Source organism: Halichoerus grypus, chromosome 6 (genome assembly GCF_964656455.1).
Source record: "Halichoerus grypus chromosome 6, mHalGry1.hap1.1, whole genome shotgun sequence".
Lineage (NCBI taxonomy): Eukaryota > Metazoa > Chordata > Mammalia > Carnivora > Phocidae > Halichoerus > Halichoerus grypus.
The window spans coordinates 70,660,934-70,688,148 of NC_135717.1; the positions used below are offsets into that span (position 1 = coordinate 70,660,934).

At 35.2% G+C, this 27,215-nt stretch overlaps 1 protein-coding gene across 1 annotated transcript in view; it reads left to right on the top strand.

The window, feature by feature from the left end:
• The window catches only part of CCDC7 (coiled-coil domain containing 7), a 195,535-nt gene that overhangs the window by 116,969 nt on the left and 51,351 nt on the right, over positions 1 to 27,215 (top strand). The window contains exons 13-14 of the mRNA XM_078074143.1: positions 9,953 to 10,038; positions 11,884 to 11,938. Coding sequence (XP_077930269.1) covers positions 9,953 to 10,038; positions 11,884 to 11,938 — 141 coding nt within the window. The remainder of the gene's footprint in view (positions 1 to 9,952; positions 10,039 to 11,883; positions 11,939 to 27,215) is intronic.

Here is a 27,215-nt window from a genome sequence, read left to right on the forward strand (position 1 = left end):
CATAATATGAATGTTATTATGTTTGGTGGAGTCACTGAGTTCCCTAATTCTGTTCTCATGTTCCATAATTCTTCTTTCTCTCTTTTGTCAGCTTCATTATTTTCCATTATTTTATCTTCTGTATCACTTATTTGTTCTTCTGTTTCTTCGAGCCTTGTATTCATTACATCTAGTCTATTTCTAATCTTGGTTATTGCATTTTTCATTTCTGAATGATTTCTTTTTAACTCTTATCTCTGGGTTAAGGGCCTCCCTGAATTCTTCCATTCTTATCTCAAGCCCAGTGAGTATCCTTGACTGTTGTTTTAAATTCTCCATCAGGCATGTTACATATATCTGTTTTACTTAGATCTCTGGCCATGACCTTATCTTGTTCTTTCATTTGGGATGAATTCCTCTGTCTTGGTATTTTGTTTAAGTCTCTGCCTTCTCTGTGTTAGAAAAGCCAGTTATGTTACCTGCTCCTGAGAGATAATGGCTTTATGAAGAAGAGATCTTATAGTGCCCAGGGCCTGGCACTTCCAGGGAGTGTCTCTGATGTGTGCTGCTTGCGCTTTGCTGCTGTATTTTGGCTGCTCTATCCTTCAGGCCGGTCATCTGAAGAGGCTGTCCTCACCTGCAGTTGGCAGTGTTTGGTCCTTGGCCAGAATGTGGTGAATTTTAACAAGGCTTGCTCTGGTCTGTTTGTTAAATGACACCTGATAGTACCACTAGAACTGAAACCCTGCCAAACTCTCTTGTTGGGAGATGTGCTGTGGGCAGGGGTTTCTGCTGGTCTTCTGGGGGAGTGGCCTGCTCTGCTGGGAGTGAGGCAGGCTTGATGGAGAAGGGCAGTACTGCCAGAGTGCATGGGTATAGTACTTGGTGTAAGCAGGTTAGGCAGCTAGTGTTGGTGCTGTGCTGCTTACCTCAGGTGGCTCTGTGTTTATGCTGAGGGGTGGGGGAGAGAAATGGTACCAGCCAGCTCCTTTGTCCCCAGAGAGGCATCACTGTAAATGCTGCCCCCAGGCATTTTTCAGATTGCTGTTTCCACACCATCTGTCCCTGGGTCATTTACCCGCCTTTTCTCCAGGAGTAGGGCAATGCCCTCTGGGGTGTATACCAGCCATTCCTGGTGACTTTTCAGACTCCAGTCTTTAAGCCCTATCTGTTGCAAGAGCTCATGAAAATCCACCCCTCTTGTTTTCCCAGCCAATGGCTTTGGGGAAATGTTTTCCTTGTGCATTACCCTCTGTGCTTCTCTCTCACTTGCCTTTCTCTATGACCACAGCTCCCTCTCCTCCGCAGCACCAAAAGTCTGTTTGGATCTAGGAAAGACTTTAGGGTTTGAGGCTGGTCAAGAAAGAATTCTTGAGATGTCTTTGGTGCAAAAAAGGTGATTTCATTAAAGCATGGGAACAGGACCCATGGGCAGAAAGAGCTGCGGTGGGGTTGTGAGGGATGGTGATTATATACTATGGGGTGGGGGAAGGTAAAGAAAAGGGAGGTTTTGAAAAAACTTTCATGTATTAAAGAAGACACACAGGATACTGGAGGTTTTGCTATTTGTCAAGTTAAGGTTGTTTTTCCTTCTAGTAAGGCATTAACAGTAAGATAGTTGGGAGCTTCCTGGAGGAATGTTATATTCCTCCTATCACACATCCTTATCAATGGGCTGTAGGTTTAAAAGAAATTGAATTTTATTTACATTTCTTTCTGCTTCAGCCTCGCTCGATTTTATGGAGGGGAGGGTGATGTTAGGGCTTCAGGAAACTGAGTTATGGGTCTCTGGAAGTTCGGCTATTGATAAGAAGGCTTCTTCCTTGTAAATCACTAGGACATTTGTAAACTGAGGGAGACTCCTGTCCTGCAGGACTGTGATCTCTATTATTTAACTATTTGTTTTTCCTTTCCTTAGCTTTAGGGCAGACAGGAGTGCCTGAGGAATGTCACACATATCACATGGGGGGGGGGGGGCGCCGTGTAGGGTGCCTGCTTCTGCTTTGTCCTCAGCTGGCCTTCTGCTCACTCATCATGTTTCTCTCCCAAACCATGTCTCCCTACTTCATAACTTCTTTGATGTGGCTTCTTTCTCCTATTGTGGAGTTTCTTCTGTTAGTCTTCAGGATAATTTCTGCAGTATTTAGAATGATTTGATAGTTATCTAGTAGTGTTTGTGGGATGAGACGAGTCTGGGGTCCTCCTACTCTTCTGCCATCTTCTCTCCCACCTCCTCAAATATATTTTAAAAACATTTTATTGTATTTGCAGTTATGTAATGCATGTGTACAGGTTCACAATACCAGGCAGAGTGAATAGAAATACTAAGGATAAAATTTGTCTGCTTTTTTTGTCCTTTGCTATTTTTAAATAGCTTACAAAAGTCAAAGTATAGACAACATCAAATGGTTTAGAAACAAATTTTTATTAACCTTTTAAATTTATAAACTGTGTTTCAATGTAAGGTCAACATAAAATAAAGGAAAGTACTCTTGAATTAATTAATGTTGATTTCTTGATATTTCTTCCTTAGTAGAGGAGGAAGCAGAAGGAGGCCCAGTAAATTTGCTACTTAATCAGTTAGAGAAGCAGTGATCCTACACAAGTGTTCAATATAAGATCAAGGCTGTCACATATGTTCAGTTAGGAATAATTTCATTTAGGTATAGTTCCAAGTAGGAGTAGAAAATTAAAAAAATAAGTAAATAAATAGATATAAAGTAGTAAATTATCATATTAAATAATTGAATAGTCTGGCCAAGTGTAGGAATTTTGCAACACTTTAATCGTGTGTTAGATCCACATTCAAAAAACTTGGGAGTTTTTTAGATGACTTGAGGATGTTGCCACAGTTTCTGATTTTGCTTTCTTGTGTTATATCTTTAGGTTTTATGTCTCTAAACTATAATTATTCTTCTCTATAGAACAATGATTTTTGTATGGGCCTCTTTTATGTATCGTCTGTTATACAACATGGTTTTCTTGTTTGATTTATAGAAACTTTGGTGCTTGTTGATAGATTATACCTCTTATTCATTTTTGTCTCCGTTCCTGCACATCATTACTGCTTCACTCTTCAACTGGGTTAAATGGATGATGGGTGTTAAGTAGGGCGCTTGTCATGATGAACACTAGGTATTGTATGTAAGTGATAAATCACTAAATTCTACACCTGGAACTAATATTACATTGTATGTTAACTAACTGAAATTTAAATGAAAACTTGAAAATAAAATATATTAAAGTTCAGTGGTTACATTTCCAATACTTTACTATGTGAGATGTAATCAGTGAATGACTGCTCTTAACTTCTTTCATTGGAAATTACTTGTAGCATTTCTGATCATTGTGTGGAAACGTGAAGGAGAAATGTGGAAGGAGCATTACTACATGTATAGTAGTAATGTTATATCCACACAAAGTAGTGATGAAGAGATCTTGAGAGAGAGTATTTTTTCAGAGAAGAGTGTTGGTGTAATAGGATGGTAAGAAGAGAATAATGGCTATATAATTATGTCAAGCTCAAGATTTTGAATAACAAATATATCAGTTTTCTTCCAAAGGAGGCTTACTTTCCTAACTTAATTATCTCTCTTAATAATTTAATTTTTGTAGACAACCAACTTTTTTTTTTTTTTTTGACAACCAACTTTTTAAATGGAAGTGTAGTTGACACACAATGTTACATTAGTTTCAGTTGCACAACATAGTGATTCAACAGCTTTATATGTTATACTGTGGTCACCACAAGTGTAGTTACCATCTGTCACCATACAACACAGTATAATAATATTGACTATATTCCCTAGGTTGTACCTTTTATTCCTGTGACTTGTTCATTCCTTAACTGGAAACCTGTACCTCTCATTCACCTTTACCCATTTTGCCCATCCTTCTACCCCTCTCCCATCTGGCAACCACCAGTTTGTTCTCTGTATTAATGGTTTGTTTCAGTTTTTCTTGTTGTTTGTTTTGTTCTTTAGAGTCTACATATAAGTGAAAACATTAGGTATTTGCCTTTGACTTATTTCATTTAACATAATACCCTCTAGATCCATCCTTGTTGTTGTAAATGGCAAGACTTCATTCTTTTTTTATGGCTGAGTAATATTCCATTGTATATGTATACTGTATCTTCCTTATCTTTTCATCTCCTGATGGACACTTGGGCTGCTTCCATAGTTTGGCTATTGTAAATAATGCTGCAATAAACATAGGGGTACATCCAATCTTTCGAATTAGTGTTTTTCTAGTCTTTGGTTAAATACTCAGTAGTGCGATTACTGGATTATAAGGTAGTTTTATTTTTAATTTTTTAAGGAACCTCCATACTGTTTTCCACAGTGGCTGCACCAGTTTGCTTTCCCCCAACAGTGCACAAGGATACATTTTTCTCTACATCCTCACCAACACTTGATGTTTTTTATTTTAGCCAATCTTACATGTGTGAGGTGATATCTCATTGTGGTTTTGATTTGCATTTCCCTGATGATGAGTGAATATAAGTATCTTTTCATGTGTCTATTGGCCATCTGTGTGTCTTCTTTGGAAAATGGTCTATTTATGTGTATTCAACAAATTTTAATTAAAGCTACATTTGATTACTATCCTTGTGTGCCAAATCTTAATCAGTAGTTTCCCAGATGTCACTTAAAGTTTTTATTTACTTTTTTTTGCAAGCAGGAGAAACTGAACCTATATAAAGCAAGAGATTTATTGGATGTGTATTAGGATAATTCAAAGAATTGAAGGGAAATTGAACAATATATTTGGTGAGGGATAGAACCAGGACAACTCTTGGAGTCAAAATAATAGGAGCTCATGGACAGCCGCTACTTCTGTCCTTTCAGAGAATTTTTAGAGGGAGTTTATGGCTATTCCCCCACCCTCCCATCTCTTTGGATACTGACTCTGGAATTACTCAGCTCCAACTGCTTCCCTTCCATAATAGTCATTTTTTAGGTGATTGGATCTGATTGACTTTGCTTAGGTCAAATGTCACCAGGACAGTTTGAGATGGGGGAGGTGCAGAACCCACCTTAAAATGTGGTGCTGTTTCTTAACAAAGGTAAAAAGGATACTGGGCACAAATATCCTGTGTCTGCTATAACTTGGTAGTGTTTTCCTAATTACTAAATTAACCATTTTGTTATTCCAGATATCAGCAAACATTTACTGTAATGGGCTAGATAAGTATTTTAGGTTTTGTAGGCCATACAGCCTATGTTGCAACTTAAGTTGCTTCTATGGTATGAAAATAGTTATAAATGAATGAGCATGGCTATGTTGCAATAAAACTTAATTATTTACAAAAAAGGCCACAAGGCACATTTGGCCTACCGTTTGCTGTCTCCTTATTTATTTCATTTCTGCTAACATATGGTTTTCTATTATAGCTTCCTAAATGGGATCTTCTAGGTGTGTATGTTTTGGTATGCTGTTTCTGGAAAATGTCACTGCTTAAAGAAGATTTGTTTCTGCTTTCTATTCTATTCCATTGGTCTTGTCTAGTTCTATGCTAATGCCTGGGATCCTTAATGACTAGAGATTTAGAACAGGTCCTGATATTTTATAGGACAAGTCAACGCACCTTGTTATTTATAAGAATTTATTTAATTTTTGGTCTTTGCACTTCCATATAAATTTTAGGGTTAACGTGTCAAATTCTACAATTGCATTGAATCTGTACATCAGGTTGTAGAGATTTACATCTAGGCTATCAAGATATACCTATTTTTTTATAAACATAAAATGTCTCCATTTTGAAGGTTTTTTTTAATGCTTACAATGTTGTGATTTTCTTCATAAAGCTCATTCATTTTGTTAATCTTAAATGTTTCATATTTTTATGCTATTTTAATTGCTGTCTTTTTAAAGATATTTTTAAACTGTTGTTAGAGAAGTGTAATAAATTTTTGTGTATTGAATTTTGCATCCCAAAACCTACCTACATTGTCATAATGATTAGCTTTTTATTTCCTACTTGCAAAGTCAAAGTATGTGTGAATAATAATAGCCTAAATTTTCTTGCTTTCCAATTTGTAATGCTATTTTTCTTTTTGTCTTGCTGCACTGGAATGATACTGACCTCTAGAATGATACTGAATAGACATGATGAGAGTGGGTATTTTTCATTTGTTCCCGATTTTAAAGGGAATGTTTACTTGTTTCTGTGGTCAGTCAGCATGCCTGTGCCTGCCTCTTTTTCTCTCTCAATATCATTTATCAAATTAAAGTATTTTTCTTCTTTTCATAATTTGCTAAATATTTTTTTTCATGCTCCATAAAATTCTTTCAGTTTCCGCCTACTGCCCAATTCTGAAGCCACTTCTACATTTTTAGTTATATGTTACAATAGCACCCTACTTCCAGGTAACAAAATCTTTATTACTTTTGTATTTGCTGCTCAATTGATTGCTTTATTGGTTGCTTTACAGCAAAGTGCTTACAGTCTGGTTTTAAGTTATTGCAGTTTATATTCAAGTAATATGAAATCACTTAAGGACCAGGGCGCCTGCGTGGCTCGGTCAGTTAAGTGTCCGACTCTTGATTTTGGCTTCCATCATGATCTCAGGGTTGTGAAATCGAGCCCCTCCTTGGACTCTGTGCTCAGCATAGAGTCTGCTTGAGATCTCTCTCTCTCTCTCTCTCTCCCTCTCCCCCTCTCCCTCTGCCCCTACACACGCTCTCTATCTCTGTCTAAAATAAATAAATAAAACCTAAAAAAAATGAAATCACTTAACCTTAAGATAATATATTTTTATTTGTCCTTTTCCAGCCTTTGTGCTATTATTTTCATACATTTTACAACCTATGATATAAACTGCACAACACATTGCTATTAGTTTAGCTGTAAACTATTACCTTTTAAAGAGATTTAAATAATAAGAAAAACAGTCATATTTTATATTTAATTACTCATTTAATTATTATTTCTGTTGGTCTTTAATTTGTATATTTTCTTTTTTCTGTCTAGTATCATTTTTCTTATGCTTGAAGGATTCTTCATAATTTTTTTTTTGTTCAGGTCAACAGCTGATGTATTTTTCAGCTCTTTGATTTCTGACAAAAATTTTTTTCTTTTGCCTTCAGTTTGGAAAGATATTTTCTCTGAATAAAGAATTCTAGGTTTGACTGTTTCTTTTCTTCTAGTATTTAAAGGTATTTTTCCTTTGTCTCTGAAAAGAAGTCTGCTGTCCATTTTATCCTTGTATATAATCTACTTTCCTCCTCTGTCTGCTTTTAAGATTTTATCCTTATCACTGCTTTTAATAATTTTGTTATGATATGTCTTGGAGGTAGTTTTCCTTTTATTATTGTGGGTTTGTGGCTATGGAGTTCTTGTCAAATTTGAAAATAAAATTTGGCCATTGTTCAGAAGACATGAACAGACATTTTTCCAAAGAAGACATCCAAATGGCCAACAGACACATGAAAAAGTGCTCAACATCGCTCAGCATCAGGGAAATCCAAATCAAAACCTCAATGAGATACCACCTCACACCAGTCAGAATGGCTAAAATTAACAAGTCAGGAAATGACAGATGTTGGTGGGGATGCGGAGAAAGGGGAACCCTGCTGCACTGCTGGTGGGAATGCAAGCTGGTGCAGCCACTCTGGCAAACAGTATGGAGGTTCCTCAAAAAGTTGAAAATAGAGCTACCATACGATCCAGCAATTGCACTACTGGGTATTTACCCCAAAGATACAAATGTAGGGATCCAAAGGGGTACGTGCACCCCGATGTTTATAGCAGCAATGTCCACAATAGCCAAACTGTGGAAAGAGCCAAGATGTCCATCGACAGATGAATGGATAAAGAAGGTGTGGTACATATATACAATGGAATATTATGCAGCCATCAAAAGGAATGTGATCTTGCCATTTGCAGCGATGTGGATGGAACTGGAGGGTGTTATGCTGAGCGAAATAAGTCAATCAGAGAAAGACATTTATCATATGACCTCACTGATATGAGGAATTCTTAATCTCAGGAAACAAACTGAGGGTTGCTGGAGTGGTGGGAGTGGGAGGGATGGGGTGGCTGGGTGATAGACATTGGGGAGGGTATGTGCTCTGGTAAGCACTGTGAATTGTGCAAGACTGTTGAATCTCAGATCTGTACCTCTGAAACAAATAATGCAATATATGTTAAGAAAAAAAAAAGAAGAAGATAGCAGGAGGGGAAGAATGAAGGGGGGGAAATTGGAGGGGGAGATGAGCCATGAGAGACAATGGACTCTGAAAAACAAACTGAGGGTTCTAGAGGGGAGGGGGGTGGGAGGATGGGTTAGCCTGGTGATGGGTATTAAAGAGGGCACGTTCTGCATGGAGCACTGGGTGTTATGCACAAGCAATGAATCATGGAACACTACGTCAAAAACTAATGATGTAATGTATGGTGATTAACATAACAATAAAAAATTTTTAAAAAATTACTCCAAAAAAAAAATTTGGCCATTGTTTCTTCAAATATATATTTTCTTTCCGTACCTCTTCTGTCCATCATGTACTGCGATTATAAGCATATTAGTCACTTTAAGTTCTCTCAAAACTCACAGATAATCTGTTGATCATTTTTTTTGAGCACTATTTTTTAGTCTTTTTCCTTTTCATTTTTAAAGTATTTTTTGATTGTCAATGTATATTAGATTTTTCCCTATAGGGAATATATCCCAAAACTCATATTTAAACTAGAAAGGTATTTGGGGACCTTAACAATTCTCATTAAAAATTATACTTATTTTTCATATTTTATGAGGTATTATTACACTTTTTTTTTTTTAAGTTTTTTTTTTTTTTTTTTAATCTATTTGACAGAGAGATAGCACAAGTAGGCAGAGTGGCAGGCAGAGGGAGAGGGAGAGGGAGAAGCAGGCTCTCCGCTGAGCAGGGAGCCCGATGCAGGGCTCGATCCCAGGACCCTGGGATCATGACCTGAGCTGAAGGCAGCTGCTTAACCAACTGAGCCACCCAGGTGCCCTGGTATTATTACACTTTTTGTTTCACTTGTTAGAACTTTGCCACTACTGAATTTGTGTCTATTGGGAGTTTTGGTATAAAACAGGAAATAAACACCTAATGTGTGCCTTAATATGTCTCTATTATTAAGGTCATCTAAAAATTTCAATAATCTAATTGTTAAGTTTTTTCTCAATTTCTTATATAAAATAATCTGGTACTACACAGTAGTTCAAGAATACTTTAAAGTATGTGGTTAGTTCTCCTGTATTTGCTTTGAAACGCAAATTTGTTTGAACACAAACAATTTGAACCAAATATGAATTTTACATGTTTATGTACAATTTCATCTGCAAAAAGTAGAAGGTGAAAGCAGAAAATTTACTCTATACGCTATCTCAGTTCACCATGTTTTTAGTATACCACACGAGTCCACATCTGTTACAACTTTTTGTCCGATTTTAGATAAGCCTTCTTCCAAAACCACAATAACAAGTTGCAACCTATTCAATGCTCATTTCCACAAACAAGTTTCAAGTCTTCCTCAATAAAGAGCTAGCTATATTTCTCATACTAAGTATTTCTTAAATCATTTAACTGTGTAAAACAGAACTGTTTTTATTAGGTTTCTATTTTTTAAAAAATGTATCATTGACAGTGTTTTTTGCATGCTGGGCATCTTACCTCATTTCTCTCATATATCCTGAAGTTCTTAGTGCATGATTTTTCATAGTGAGATGATTTTCAGAAAGGCATATGTTATATTATAGAAGAATTGATTGCAATTTGCCAGGGGAACTTAATTTTTTTATATATAGAGTAAATTGCCATAAGAAACATTCCGACTGTATCCTTAATTTTGTTTTGCTTCTGTTTAGATAATTTTCCTTGAAACATAGCATAGTGATTCTCAAAGTAAAATTGAAATCTTGGTAATGTTTATTATCTTTTATTTCCATCTAATTTATTACCTCATTAACTATCTATTTCTGGCTTATATAAAATTACACAGAAAACAAAGTCAACGTACAATAGGACAAAGAAAACTATAAAAACTGAGAAGAAAAAAGACAAAGGAAAACCTGAGGATTCAGAAGAGTAAGACATAAAGCTACATGTTAATATTTTTTCCTTGTTAATTTATATTTTCATTTTATACAATTTGAGGTCATATAAGCATAACTTATTAACAGTTTCTAAAAAATATAACACTATGTAATACATAGTTTTATAAGCAGACCGGGATATGATGGTGGGAGAGGACTGAGAAGGGAAGAAGGAAGAGCTAAAGGGGGGTTAGAGGAGAATGAAACACAAGATATTAAGGAATAAGTAAACAGAATTAAATCTGAAAATCATTTTAGGGATAAAAGGATTTACATTGTTTCCTTGATGGTTTGGTTAATGATTTGTGATTTGCACATTAACTCTTTAGTCTGGGCTGTTCTTTTTTTTACTCTACTTCTTGATTATACTTATTTTATAAAATCAATTATCTATTTTTTATGCATGTGGATTATTGTAAAGTGGCCTTATTAAGTGAATATTTTCTTTAGTAATATAAAATATTTTTTTGCATTTTGAATTTGCTTTAGTCAAATCCTAATATAAAATTATTTTTTAAAGAAACTGTGAATTCAATCTTTATAGAGTTTTACAAATTCTGAAAAGAAATTCGATGGACAAACAGCCTTGACCTTTGTCTCAGAAAAGATGACCACTCTCTTTCCTTTTTTCTTTTGCTTATTTGTTTTGTTTCTTAAATTCCACATATGGTATTTGTCTTTCTCTGACTAACTTATTTCCCTTAGCATAATATTCTCTAGCTCCATCCACATCGTTGCACATGGCAATATTTCATTGTTTTTAGTGTCTGAGTAATATTCCAGTGTGTGTTCCAGTGTGTGTGTGTGTGGAATAACATTTCTCAAGCTGATTTCTTATTGGTATGATTAAAATATGGAAGTGAGATAAGGCAAGGATTTTCAAAGTACATTGATCATTTTTTCCTCTCTGGTGATCTTTTCTTAAGTTTTTATTTAAATTCCAGTTATTTGATATATAGTGCAATATTAGTTTCAGGTGTACAATACAGTGATTAAACACTTCCATACAACACCCACTGCTCATCACAAGTGCACTTGTATATCTATATACACATATCACATCTTCTTTATCCATTCATCAGTCAGTGGACACTTGGGCTGTTTCCATAATTTGGCCTTTGTAGATAATGCTGCTATAAACATCGGGGTGCATATATCTTGTTGAACTAGTATTTTTGTATTCTTTGGGTCAATATCTAGTAGTGCAATTGCTGAATCGTAGGATAGTTCTATTTTTAACTTTTTGAGGAAGCTCCATATTGTTTTCCAGAGTGGCTGCCCCAGTTTGCGTTCCCACCAATAGTGTAAGAGTGTTCCCCTTTCTCCATATCCTTGCCAACACCTACTGTTTCTTGTGTTGTTGGCAAACCGAGAAACAGACTCTTAACTATAGAAAACAAACTGACGGTCACCAGAGGCGAAGTAGGTAAGGGGGTGGGCTAAATAGGTGATGGGGATTAAGGAGTGCACTGTGATGAGCACTGGGTGTTGTATGGAAGTGTTGAATCACTGCATTGTACATCTGAAACTAATATTACACTGTATATTAACTAACTGGAATTTAAATGAAAACTTAAGAAAAGATGACCAGAGAGGAAAAAATGATCAATGTACTTTGAAAATCCTTGCCTCATCTCACTTCCATTTTTTAATCATACCAATGAGAAATTAGCTTGAGAAATATTATTCAATTATTTATCATTTATATGGATTATGATTCTTAAAAATATGAATTTCTTTTGAGAAATTTTATTTAAAAATGGTTTAAGTACTACTCAAGAAAGCAGTCATGCAATTTAAAATATCATGATATATTTAAAAACCTTTTTAATAACAGGAAGAAATCTCTAGTCAAAGACCTTAAAATAAAAGGAGATTTGCTTCAAGTCCAGGTAAGAACACATACTCTCTCTATGCATCTAAATTTAATTAGTATATTCTCTGATAATTATATGTGTAGACAACATTAGTATGTATGTGAACATAGGGATGTGTATGTATATGTGTGTATATTTGTGTGTATTAAAGTTCTTTCTAAGATATTTCTTCCCTGTTGGTTGACTTTTCTCAGTAAGTTTCAGAAAATAAAATGGTAAATCCAAGCATGTTTATTGTCAAGGTTATGAAGATTACCATGGTTTACTCAACTACAGGTAATAGCATGGAGGAAATAAGATCATATTGGGAGTTAAAACAGGGTCTTACTAAGTTCTGTGACACTGGACAAGTCCCTTTAAACTACTTGAGCTTTATATTTTTGGTCAGTAAAATGGGTAAAACAATATCTTCTCTATCTCAAAAAGGAGATATAAGAGTTATAAAAATCAAATAAGAAAAAGCTCTTCAGTAATTGTGAACTATAGAGCCCACTCTTTTTTATGTGATCCAATGAAAGGTAAGTAACCTTTTATTTCATCTTGACTTTGGAATACTTTTTTTTTTTTTTTTTTTGGTACAAGTTAAACTTTCTTTAATAACAGCCAGAGCATCATACCACTCATTTCAGTGAGTGGCTGGAGTTAAGGGTCCCACAAGCATGCACCTGAATGCTTTAAGAATCAGGTAACGTAAATTTGGGAAGAAAATGAGAGTACCACTTGAGATATTGAATATAAAATATTCAGCTTTATGGTCTTAATTTCCTATTTCTGCATAACAAGTTACCATAAATTTTTCAGTTATTAAAACAACTTATATCATCTCACGGTTTGAGTGGGTTAGGAGGAGGCTGAGCAGGCTTAGCTATGTCCTAGCTTGGTCCTATGCTCACTAAAGGCAATTGAGGTGTTAGGTAGGCTCTATTCCATTCTATTAGTTAGGGTACTCTTCTAAGCTCAAGTGGATGTGTCAAACTTCAGTTCCTTCCTAGGACTGAGGCACTTGGCCATGGGACCTTTTCCACAGGCAGTTTACATCACAGCAGCTTGCTTCTTCCTCAAGGCCAGCCCAAGATTTCTCTTTTTGGCAAAGACAGAGGCTTAAATAATGTAACATGATCATGAGAATGATATCTTGTCACTTTAGCTATATACTACAATCTAATAAAGTAAGTGGCATCTCATCACTTTGTTATCTTCTATTGGCTAGAAGCAAATCACAGGTCCCACCCATACTCAAAGGGAGTGGAATATTCAGAGCATAACCACAGGGATGGAGATCATGCTGGCCATATTAGAATTCTGCCTACCACAATTACCATTTTATTTTATATAGAACAGTATTTTGTATATTAATCAAATTATTGTAATCCCATTATATAATTAATATTAGAAGTTAGTGTTTTAGTTCATTTGGACTGTGTTTTAGTCCATTCAGAGTGTTTTAAAAAAATATCAGTGACTGGGTAGTTTATAAACAACAGAAATTTGGGGCGCCTGGGTGGCTCAGTTGGTTGAGCATCTGACTCTTGATTTCAGCTCAGGTCATGATCTCAGGGTTGTGGGATTGAGCCCTGTGTGGGGCTCCATGCTCAGCATGGAGTCTACTTGAGATTCCCTCTCTCCTTCTGCCCCTCCCTTCTCATGTGTGTGCACGCCTTCTCCCTCCCTCTCTAAATAAATGAATAAATAAAATCTTTAAAAAAAATAAAATGAAATTTAAAAACCCCAGAAATTTATTTCTCACAGTTCTGGGGTCTGGAAGGTCAGGATCAGAGTGTCAATATGGTGGGGTGAGGGCCCTCTTCTGGGTTGCAGACTTCTTATTCTTTCTCACATGGCAGAAAAGTCAAGGGCATTCTCTCAGGCCTCTTTTATAAGGACATTAATCTCATTCACAAGGGCTCTGCCCTCATGACCTAATCACTTCTCAAAGGCCCCACATCCTAATACCAACACACTGGGCACTGGATTTCAACATATGAATTTGCGGGGGAGGGGAGGAGAGACAAAAATTCAGACCACAGTAGGATTCTCTGATAAAGAATGAGTGACTTAAATAACATTTATTTCTTACAGTTCTGGAGGCTGGGAAGTCTGAGATCAGGCACCAGCAGATTTGGTGTCTGGCGAGAGCCAAATTCCTGGTTTATAGAAGGCCATCTTCTTTCATGTGTTTTCACATGGCAGAAAGGGCAAGGGAGATCTCTGGAGCCTCTTTTATAAAGGCATGAAACCATTCATGAGTGTAATACCTTCATGACCTAATCACCTCCCAAAGGTGATTCCAAATACCATCACATGGGGATTAGGTTACAGTATATGAATATTGGAAGGGGGGGCATAAACATTCAGTCTGTGGCAGCTAATGTCATTTAAAATTTCTTTTTTGTCTGAATTTAAAGTCTAAATTTTTTGTGTAAGTATAATTTTTTCTGGAGAAGGTCTATGGTTTTAATGAGAATTTTAAAGGAATTTATTTTCCTCTTCCAAACTCTATTCTGAACTAGCATTGATCTAGGCTATTTTGCAGAGATCAATAGAAGCTAAAAAGTGACTTGCTTGGGGTTAGAGAATAAATTGGTAGTGAAATCTGAACTGCAAATAAGGTTCTCTGAACCCTACTCAGCATTTGCAGTTAGCGAAAATATATTTGGTTTTGCTTCCTCAGGCAGCATGGATAATAGAATCAGTTGGTATTGTTATCTATCTGTTCAAGTAATTATAATGCTTTTAAAATGTTTTAATAAGTCCTATAAAACTTTATTTTAGTTTTTAAATGAACTAGTTTTTTGTTGCTGTTGGTTGTGTACCTTTTAGAGGATCATTTGATTCCAGTAATTATTCTAACATTCTTTTCAAGGATGTAGATTAAATAATCCATTTGGACCCAAGGCTGCCCTTACTTTGTACAATTGTGCAGGGAGTGGGTTAAGGGAAAAGCAGATGTTGAAATCCAGCCCATGGTTTGCCAACTGTGTACCCTGGCATAGGGCTGCATTTGCCTGAACAAAGGGTCTTTTTTCATCAAAGACATCATATGGACCAGCAGAATTGTACTTAACAAAATCATGCTTAGATAAAATGTTATAAAGTGTTTTGTTATTCTATTAACTTGCTTTTCAGATTATTTGTTAGAAAAATAGAGTGTATTTACTTTAGGCAACTATCCACTAGGTGGGTTAATTGGCAACTTAATCATATGGATGAGGACATATTTTTTTGTAACCTAAAATTTTAGAATATAGAAATATTTTACATATTTGACTGTTTTCTGAGTCAAATCACATATGCCATATTTTAGTAGGCTTAGCAGTAATTACTATCATAGTAGTCCTCCCTTGTCCATAGGGATACATTCCAAGACCCTCAGGGGATGCCTGAAACTGTGGATAGTTCCAAACCCTGTATATTCTGTGCTTTTTCTTATACATACATAGATACATACATACCTATGCTAGAATTCAATTTATTAATTAGACACAGTAAGAGATTAACAATAATAAAAATAGAACAATTATAATGATATACCGCAATAAAAGTTATATGAATGTGATTTCTCTCAAAATCTTATTGTACAGTATTCCTCCTCCTTGTGATGACATGAGATGATAAAATGTATACATGATGAGATAAAGTGAGGTGAAATTATGTAGGCATTGTGCCATAGCATTAAGCTACTATTGATCTCTGACTATAGTCAACTGCTTTCAGACTGTGGTTGAGCATAGGTAATTGAAACTGCAGAAAGCAAAACCATGGATAAGGGGAGACTACTGTATTCCATTTTTAGAAGAGGAAACTCAGAGATACTAAATAACTTGACCAGATTTGAAGAGTTATAAGATGTACCCTGGTTGGACTGGATAGCCCAGGATCCTCTCTATTTTTTGGTGGGGCTAAAATGACTAAGAGCATACTTGCAAATGTGATCTCCCCATTTATTGTTTCTTTTCAAGGATCATCAATTTTTAAAGTTTATAGAAACTTAACTTGCTTTTTCTATGCATAGTGCCAAGAACTCTTTCTGTTAAAAGTACTTACTCTTTAAGTATTAAGGATATTAAATATATAAACAGTAACTATAATTGCATTCTATATGTATGTGAATAAATTGAATAAATTTGTTGCATATATCATAATATAATGTAATATAGAAGGTGCAGACTTGATAAAAATACTGAATTTTTTAATCTAAGGCTTCTAAAGAATTTATTTAAAAAATTGAGATATAATTGACTATATTAATTTCAAAGCTGAATATGTTAGCACATAGTTGATACATAATATCCCTAATTCCAACATAATAAATGCAATATAAAAAGGGAATTATGACATAGCAATTGAGAATATGGTGTTAGAAAACAGGAAGGATTTCTATTTAGAAATAATATGTATAAAGACAAAGACCCGAGGGAACAGAGGCTATTCAGAGAAATTCAAGTGCTTGAGCATGATAGGATTTTTGGATTAAGGAGAAGAGTAGTAGGAATCCTGAGAGAGGCCAAGTATGGATGGCATTAATAGTTTGTATTTTGAGTAAGAAATGGGGATTTATTGAAGAATATTAAGAATGATCCATTTGGTATTTTTTATTAAGATTACTGTGCCAGCTTTATGAAAGATGAATTTTGGGGTACAGATTGGATTTTGCAGTCAGGAAGAACAATTAGAGGGTTTTTGGAATAATTTAACTCAGTGATAAAGCAGTTAATTATAAGTTATATGAATTTATTAAGATGGAATTGTAAGTAGTACTTCTTGTAATCTAAATTTTAGTGTTGCCAAATGGGAAAATTTAATGTTATAAAAATATTGATCTTTTCAAATTAATATAACAAATGTAATACATTTAGTCAGAATTTAAAAAGGACTTTTTTTTTAATGAGGGAGACATAATTTGAAGATTATATAGAAATCATTTAGGAGCCTTTTTTAAAAGAAATGATAGCTCTTTGACCACTTGTCCCAATTCCTTTTGAGATTATTGGTGCATCTATTTTAATATAGATTCGTCCATTTTTAATGGTTTTTTCAAAGCCATTGGTTAGAAGTTTACATTATGCTATTTTAGGATTTATTTTGTTTTCTTTTTCCTGTATCTCTTTTTCTGTTTATTTTTCATTTATAGAAGTATTTCTTTTTTGTTTGTTTTCCTCTCAATCAGGTTTGTCAGGCGATTGTGTATTACCAGTGCTTTCAACTAACTGATTTTAGGTTTCATTTAACTGTTCCGTCTTATTTCTTGTTGCTGTTACTGTTTTCTATTTAATTACTTTAATCTTCATCTTTATTAATTTCTTCTCCCCCTTTTTGTTCATTTTTAATTCCTCAGATGTCTGGTGGTTGGTGGAATGGCTAAGGACTGAATCTTTCTCATGTCGTTCCTCATCATTTAATAGTCAAGCCCAAGCATCCTTCCATGGCAGCTTGAATCTAATAGGTCAAAAGTAGAAGCTGCAAGATCTCTTATGATCTGAGCTCAGAAGCCCGAGAACATAATTTCCATTACATTTTATTGGTTAGGAGCCAGCCCAGACTCACAGGGAGGGAAAAGAGTCTTGATGAGAGAAGTAGAATATATATATATATATATATATATATATATATATATATATATATATATGTATGTATGAGTGGGACAAATTATAGATGGCCATTTTTGGAAATAGTCTGTGATAATCTTTCCTCTGGCCACATGTTAATGTTTCTTCCACAGGCAAAATGTGCTCACCCCTTCCTTCTAAAATCTCATTACACTCTAGTTTTATCTTAAAGTCTAGGGTCTTATCATCTGTACCAGGTCTAGATACGGGTTCTTGGCAGAGCTCTTCTTGATCTGGAGATCTGCTATCTAAAAAGGGAAGTTACCCGACCCTATCCCTCCCAACACATACTTAACACATACTATTGAGAAAAGGATAGGATAATTGCAATAGACACTGTTACTCAAATAGGGGGAAAACAGAAGGCAATCCTGAAATCTAACTAGACACAAGTCACCAGTTCTCCTGACTTTCAGGGTGGGGTATGTACTTTGATTGAAGTCTAGTTTTGCTCCCTGGGAATGATTTCCTAATCCAAAATAAAGTGGCTCTTATTTTGCAGTGTGGTACATATATTCTACTCTCTGAATCATCATTCCTTTGCCATAAGAAATTGCCCACATTTGCAGCTGAATAGCTCACTCAGCCTGCTTCCTATTCATCTATTATTGGGGACCTAGAGATCTCTTTTCATTTTGAAACTTCGCTGTCTTTTTTAGTCTAATATGATGGTGTTTCTCTTAAAAATTTGTTTTCTATGTATGTTACTGTTCATTCTTATACCCCAAAGCTACAACCATAATTCTTTCTGAGATAGACTTCTTTTTACTTAAAGTATGTCAGGCTTCTACAGGACAATACCTTCAAGATTATTCAAGTACTTTTGTCTTTGGAGGATCCACAAAGAATATTTAAGTGTTTCTGAGGTCTTAACAGGGAGTCTTGTAGTTACACCCTTGATTTGACTTTGACTCTGCGGCTACATTTTACTGTCAGTACTATGACTTTGATCTTTGCCCTAAAGTAATTTCTTACTTTGAGAATTTCTTTTGTGGGCTGGAGATACTGTCCTGGATTCTCTATATGTCTTCTAATATCTGCTTTAAAATTGAACAGTTCTTTCTTTAGTTTATTTCTCTTGCAATAACTTTATTGCATTTCAGTAGTATAAGCCAAATAGTATTTTTAGAATTCTGGCTGGAAATTTCCTTAGCCAGATCCACAAGTTTATTAGGTATGTTTTTAACCCTGCAAGTTACTCTAGGCCTGAGTTTTGTTAATTGTTCTATAATTACATAACAGAGTCCCTACCCTGTTTTTCAGCTTCCAATATCAATTTTCCACACTGGCAAAAGCAAAACCTGTAAAGCTTGTTAGAGACTGTCGGATTGAAAGTTTTCCACCACATTCTTTAAGGAAGTCATAAGGTTAGCCAAAATTCACAAGAGTGGCATAGAGTGGGAAAAATTGTAGAAATAATCCAACCCAGTATTCAATTTTTGTAAATGTTCTAATGACATAAAACAATACACATTTTCTATTGCTAAGTATACCAGTTATGTTTTCTTAAATAACAAAGTATTCCAAACCTTGGTGATTTGAAACCACAGATATTCATTATTTCTCTTAGTGACTGGTTAAGTGTTCTCTCTGGGAAGGCTTGGCTTGGGTTGGATGATCTTAGATAGCTTCATTCATATATATGAAGTCCCAGCTGGGACATCTATGACAGATGGGACCTCTTTCTAGTCTCTTATCCTCTAGGAGGCTACCCCAGGGTATCTTACAGAAGGATTCCCAGCAGCAAGAGCAAAACAAACCTGGAAGACGTCTTGAGGCCTAATAAGCTCAGACCTCAGATACTGCCATTTTCATTGTATCCTATTGGCCAAAGCTAGTCACAGGGCAGTCCAGTTTTGAGGAGTTGAAGAAATGGACTCCACATTTGAGGGGAGCTACTATAAAGAATTGATGGCCATTTTAGTCTACCATAAGTGGAGACTTCCCTTTCTTTCTCTCCCTTCCCTTTCTCTCTTTATATAAAATTCAATTAAATCTAGATTTGCTTTATTTAACTCTATTTTTATTAGTAAATAGGCTAGGCTGCTATATAGAGAGACCCTGTACAATTCAATAGCTTAAACATGACAGAATATTATTTTTCTCTCCTGGAAAATTTGGGTAGAGAGTTTCAGGTAGGTATAGTAGTTTGATGTTATTTGGGACCCAGTCTTCTTACTTCTTATCTTTATTTCTCATTGAAGTATAGAAATTTTACCAGATCTTAATTTTTTTTTATTTAATCAACTAAGTTTTATTTTCCTACTTATTTTATTATTATCTTTTTTCTTTTACCCTTATGAAACTAATATTTGAATATTATGATTCCTAGATCTAATTTTTAAGTTTTCTGTATTTTGGTCTTGTTTTCTATTTATGTGTTTGCTCTGTACTATGAAATATTTATTCCATTTACTTGACAATAGTTCTAAATCTATTCTCAAAAGTAGCCTTTCTCCTTTCCACTTCCTCTTGACTTTTTTAAATTGTTTTTTATTTTAATTCTAATATAGTTATTATACAGCCACATATTAGTTTCACAATATAGTGATTCAACAATTCTATATATTATTCAGTGCTCATCATGATAAGTGTACTCTTTAAAACCCCATCACCTATTTCACCCATCCCCTCACACACCTCCCCTCTGGTAACCATCTGTTGGTTCTCTATAGTTACGAGTCTGTTTCTTGGTTTGCCTCTCTCTCTCTTTTTGCCTTTGTTCATTTGTTCTCTTAAATTCTATATATGAGTGAAATCATATGGTATTTGTCATTTTCTGACTGACTTATTATGCTTAGCATTATACTCTCTAGCTCCATCCATATTGTTGGAAATGGAAAGATTCTGTTCTTATGAACATTGCATGTAACAATCTATGAAGCTGGTGTCACTTACATCATATATATATATCTATATATATAACACACACAATGGAATATATGGACACACACAATGGAATATGTATATGTGTGTGTGTGTGTGTGTGTATGTATATATATATATACACACACCACATCTTCTACACCCATTCACCTACTGATGGACACTTGAATTGCTTCAGTAATTAGGCTATTGTAAATAATGCTGAAATAAACATAGAGGTGCATGTATCCCTTTGAATTAGTGTTTTTGTATTTTTTTGGTAAATACCTAGTATTGGGATTTACTGGATCCTAAGGTAGTTCTGTTTTTAACTTTTTGAGGAAGCTCCATACTGTTTTCCACTGTGGCTGCTGCAGCTTGCATTCCCACCAACACTGCACCAGGGTTCCTTTTCTTCCCCATCCTCACCAACACCTGTTGTTTCTTGTGTTTTGATTTTAGTCATTCTGACAGGTATGAGGGTAATACCTCAGTGTAGTTTTGATTTGCATTTTCCTGATGATGAGTGATGTTGAGCATCTTTTCGTTTTTCAGTTGGTCATCTTGATGTCTTCTTTGGAGAAATATCTGTTCATATCTTCTGCTCATTTTTTAATTGGATTATTTGTTTTTTAGGTGTTGAGTTCTATCAGGTCTCTATTTATTTGGATACTAACCCTTTATCAGATATGTCATTTGCAAATATCTCCCATTCCATAGGTTGGCTTTTGGTTTTATTGATTATTTCCTTCACTGTGCAGAAAATTTTTATTGTGATGTAGTCCTGACAGTTTATTTTTGTTTTTATTTCCCTTGCCTCAGGAGACCTATCTAGAAACATTTTGCTGTGGTCAATGTCGGAGAAATTAAAGCCTGAGTTCTCTTCTAGGATTTTTAAGGTCTCAGGTCTCACATTTAAGTCTTTAAACCATTTTGAGTTTATTTTTGTGTATGCTGTGAGAAAGTGGTCCAATTCCATTCTTTTGCATGTTGCTGTCCAGTTTTCCCAACACCATTTGTTGGAGAGAATGTCTTTTTCCCATTGCATATTGTTTCCTGCTTTGTTGAAGATTAATTGACCTTATAATCATGGAGCCTATTTCTGTGTTTTATATTCTGTTCCATTGATCTATGTGTCTATTTTTGTGCCAGTACCATACTGTTTTGATTACTATGGCTTTGTAATAGAACTTGAAATCTGGAATTGTGATACCTCCAGCTTTGCTTTCCAATTTCAAGATTGCTTTTGCTATTTGAGGTCTTTTGTGGTTCCATATAAATTTTAGGATTGTTCTAGTTCTGTGAAAAATACTACTGGTATTTTGATAGGGATTGCATTAAATCTGTAGATTGCTTTGGATGGTATAGACATTTTATTTTATTTTACTATTATTTTTATTTATTATTTTTAAAAGATTTTATTTATTTGTCAAAGAGAGAGCACAAGCAGGAGGAGTGGCAGGCAGAGGGAGAAACAGGCTCCCCACTGAGCAGGGCGCCTGATGTGGGACCCAATCCCAGGACCCTGGGATCATGACCTGAGCCGAAGGCAGACGCTTAACCAACTGAGCCACCCAGCCATCCCAGTATAGACATTTTAACACTATTTATTCTTCCAGTCCATAAGCATGGAATGTCTTTCCATTTCTGTGTGCCATTGTCAATTTCTTTCATCAATGTTTTATACTTTTCAGAGTATAGGTCTTTCACCTCTTTGGTTAAATTGATCCCTGGGTATCTTATGTTGTTGGTGTAATTCTAAATGGGATTATTTTCTTAATTTCTCTTTCTACTGCTTCATTATTAGTGTATAGAAATTCAACAGCTTTTTGTACATTTATTTTGTACCCTACTAAATTCAATGATCAGTTCTAGTAGTTTTTTTTGTGGAGTGTTTTGAGTTTTCTATATATGGTATCATGTCATCTGCAAATAGTGAAAATTTGTTCTTCTTTACCAGTTTGATGCATTTTATTTCTTTTTGTTGTCTGATTCCTTTAGCTAGGATTTCTAGTATAATGCTGAATAAAAGTGATGAAAGTGGACATCCACGTCTTGTTCCTGACCTTAGGGGAAAAGCTCTCAGTTATTCATAATTGAGTATGATGTTGGCTGTGGGTTTTTCATATAAGGCCTTTATTATGTGGTGGTATGTTCTTGTTAAACTACTTTGTTGAGGATTTTTATTATGAATGGATGTTATACCTTGTCAAATACTTTTTCTACATTTTTTGAAATGATCATATGGTTTTTATTGATGTCATGCATCATGAAATTATTGAACCAACCTTGCATTGCAGGAATACACTTGATTGTGGTGAATGATGTTTCTAATGTATTGTTGGATTTGGTTTACTAGTATTTTGTTGAGGATTTTTACATTTGTGTTCATCAGAGATATTGGGTGACAGTTCTCTTTTTTTGTGGTGTCTATCTGGTTTTGGTATCAGGGTAATGCTTGCCTAATAGAATGATTTTGGAAGCATTCTTTTGGCTTCTATTTTTTGGGGATAGTTTGAGAAAAATAGGTATTAACTCTTCTTTAAATGTTTGGCAGAATTTGCCTGTGAAGTCCTCTGGTCCTGGACTTTTCTTTGTTGGGATTTTTTTGATTACTGATTCAATTTCTTTGCTGGTAATTACTCTGTTCAAATTTTCTATTTCTTCCTGCTTCATTTTTGGTAGGTTATATGTTTCTAGGAATTTATCCATTTCTTCCAGGTTGTCCAATTTGTTGGTATATAATTTTGCATAATATTCTCTTACAATTTTTTGTATTACTGTGGTGTCATTTGTTATTTCTCCTCTTTCATTTGTGATTTTGTTTTATTAGAGTCCTCTTTTTTTAATGAGTCTGTTTAGAGGTTTACCAATTTTGTTCATCTCTTCAAAGAACCAGCTCCTGGTTTCATTGATCTGTTCTATTGTTGTTGTTATTTTTTAATTCTGTATCATTTATTTCTGCTCTAATTTTTATTATTCCCTTCTCTTGGGTTTGGGTTTTGCTTTTTCTTTTTTTTCTATCTCCTTTAGGTGTAAGGTTAGGTTGCTTATTTGAGATTTTTCTTCCTTCTTGAGGTAGGCCTTATTGCTATAAACTTTCCTGTTTGAACTGCCTTTGCTGCATCCCAAAGATTTTGGACTGTTCTGTTTTTGCTTCATCTGTCTCCATGTAGTTTTTGATTTCTTCTTCGATTTCTTGGTTGACCCATTCATTGTCTAGTAGCATATTATTTAACCTCCATATATTAGTAGTCTTTCCAGGTTTTTCTTGTGGTAGATTTCTAGTTTCATAGCACTGTGGTCAGAAAAGGTACAGGGTACTACTTTGATCTTTTCGAATTTCTTGAAACTTGTTTGTAGTCTAATATATGGTCTATTCTGGAGAATGTTCCATATGTACTTGAAAAGAATGTGTATTCTGCTGTTTTAGAATGGAATTTTCTGAATATATCTGTTAAATCTATCTGGTCATTCATTCACGTGTCATTCATTCATTCACACATTCATGAATGTGTCATTCATTCAAAACCACTGTTTCCTTGTTGATTTTCTGTTTGGATGATCTGTCCATTGATGTAAGTGGGGTGTTAAAATCCTCTTCTTACTATGGATTAGTTCCTTTATTTTTATTATTAACCATTTTATGTATTTTGGTGATCCCATGTTGGGTGCATAAAATTTACAGCTGTATCTTCTTGTTAGATTGCCCACTTTTATTATTATATAGTGTCCTTCTTTGTCTCTCATTACAGTCTTGTTAAAGTCTATTTTGTCTGACATAAGTATTGCTACTACAGTTTTCTTTTGACATCTATTTGCATGATGTTTCTCCATTCCCTCACTTTCAATCTGCAGGTCTCTTCAGGTCTGAAATAGATGAGTCTTGTTTTTTTATACATTCTGTATCCCTATGTCCTTTGATTGGAGCGTTTAATCCATTTATACTCAAAGTAATTATTGATAGGTATATATTTATTGCCATTTTGTTACATGTTTTCTGGTTGTTTCTATAGTTTTTCTCTGATCCCTTTAGCTCTTGCTATCTTTAATCATTTGCTGGCTTTCTTTAGTGATATACTCGGATTTCTTTTTCTTATTCTTTGCATATCTATTACTGGATTTGGGTTTGGGGTTACCATTAGGTTTGTATAGAACATTGCATGTAACAATCTGTATGAAGTTGATGGTCACTTAAATTGGAACCCATTCCTTACTCTCTCACTCTCTCCCATTTTAGGTATGTGGTGTCGTATTATAAATCCTTTTATTTTGTGAATCCCGTCACTGATATTTACAGATAGACTTATTTTTACTTTTGTTGTGTTTTGTACTTTCCATATTCTCACTTATGGTCTTTCCTTTCCACTCTAAGAGTCCCCGTTAATATTTCTTGTGGGGACGGTTTAGTGGTCATGAGCTCCTTTAGTTTTTATTTGTCTGAGAAACTCTTTATCGCTGTTTCTATTCTGAATTATAGCCTTGCCGAATAGAGTATTATTGGCTACAGATTTCTCCCTTTCAGCACTTTGAATTTATCATGGCACTCCTTTCTAGCCTGCAAAGTTTCTGCTGAAAACCAGCTGATATCCTTATGGGGTTTCCCTTGTATGTAATAGTTTTTTCTCTTGCTGCTTAAAAAATTTTCTTTATCACTACATTGTGATTAGCAGATGTCTTGGTGTGGACCTCCTTGGGTTGATTTTGTTGGGGGATCTCTGCTTTCTGGATCTGGATATCTGTTTCCTTTCCCAGATTAGGGATGTTTTCAGCTATTATTTCTTTAAATAAATTTTCTGCCCCCTTTTGTCTCTCCTTTTTCTGGGACCCCTATACTGTGAATATCATTATGCTTGATGAAGTCACTGAGTTCCTTAAGTCTGTTCTCATTTTGTATATATATTTTTTTGTCTCACTTACTTTGCTCAAATACTTTCCATTATTCTGTCTTCCAGGTTATTAATTTGTTCTTCTGCTCCCTCTAGCCTGCTATTTATTCCATCATGTGTATTTTTAATTTCAATTATCATATTCTTGATCTCTGTTTTCTTTTTAATCTCTTTGTTAAAGGTCTCATTGACGTCTTCTATTCTTTTCTCAAGTCCACTGAATATCATTATAATCATCACTTTAAATTATCAGGCATAACTTAGGTTATGAGTTACAACTGTTTCACTTAGGTCTCTTGCTATGATTTTGTCTTGTTCTTTAATTTGGGACATATTCCTCTGTTTCCTCATTTTGCCTAACTCTCTGTGTCTGTTTCTATGTGTTAGGAAAGTCAGTTACATCTCTTGCCCTTGAAAGTAGTGGGGCATGCTCTTTTAATAAGGCTGTGTCTGTCTTCTTCCCACAGGGGTGCATAGCCACTGTTGAGACTGAGCCAGCCACAGCTGTTCAGGGGAGTGCAGTCTTAATAATATGCACTTGTCCTCTGCAAGAATTCAGGAGATGCAGTGTTGGCATGGTTTGCACTGGTTTTCTGGGGAGGGGACCCACAGTTTTGGGACTGAGGCAGCCTCAGCTGGAGGGGGGAAGGGATGGTGTAGGGAAGTTAGGTAGTGAACTCCAGTGCCTGGCTGGTTCCCACATGTGGCTATGTGATTATGCTGTGGGATGGGGAAGGAAATGGCACCTGCTAGCTCCTTTTTTCCTGGAGAAGTTCCTCAGTGAACTCTGGGATTACTAACTAACTCTCCCTCCTATATGCCCAAATATTTTTGAAACTGCTGCTTCTAAGCTGTATCTTACTAGCAGTTGTGCTTTCTCTTTAAGGCTGAGGACTGAGCTTCCTAATACCCTCCAGCCTCTTTTAGAGTGGAGCCATTGATTTTTGAAAATTCTAGGGTTAAATCCTGCTGGTTGTAAGAACTCATGAAATCTGGCCCCCCTGATTTTCAGAGCCAAATGCTATGGGGATTCATCTTCCCTGTTCAGGGTCTCCAGCGTGGTAGTCTATTTCTTACCCCTCTCTGTGCCAACAGACCACTCCCTCCCATGGATGGTGCACTATCCATTTAGGTCCCTACAGTGTCTCCACCCTTCCTACCCTCTTTGATGTAGCCTTTTCTCTACATTTAGTTGTGGAGTTTGTTCTGCCAGTCTTTGTGTCTTTTTCTGGGTTATTTGTACTGATGTGTTATCTATTTGTTTCTGTGGGATGAGGTGAAGTTAGGATCCTCCTACTCTGCCGTCTTTCCAGGAAGTCCAATAGTGTCTTCCGTCTTGACATTTTAAGTTCAAAACTATGTTTAAAAAATAATCTCAGTGGATCTTAATTTATGGCTATAATTGCATCCATCAGAGCTTTCTGAGTTCTGTTTTCTTGTAGTTATTTTGTGTCTGTCTCTTTAGATCTGCCTTAGTGGGGCTACCTCTTTGTATCATTCAAATTGGTCTTCCTTTCTGAAGTTACTTAGTCCCAGTAGATGACTTGTTATACTTCTGTGCCTATTTATGAATGTGAGTTTCCTCAGTACATTATAGTCCTAGACAGAGATCTCTTGAACAGGAGCTAGAAGGCATTTGTCCTCATTATTACCTTTTTCTGTTTTTATAGATGTTGTATTTGTATTCTCTCAAATTTCAATGAGAATAAAAATATAGATTTAAATCTTTCTTCTGTTTCTTAAGATAACACTTTCAGAAGAGAAACATTTACTCTACACTTTGAAGATGGTTTTCCATTTTCATTTAAAATTCATATTTTTCTGATGAGAAGCAGTCATTTAAATCAACATTTCTCTCATGTAATTTGGCATTCTCTTTGTCTACTTTTAAGATTTTCTCTTTTCACTTGGTTTTCAACATTTCACTCTGAT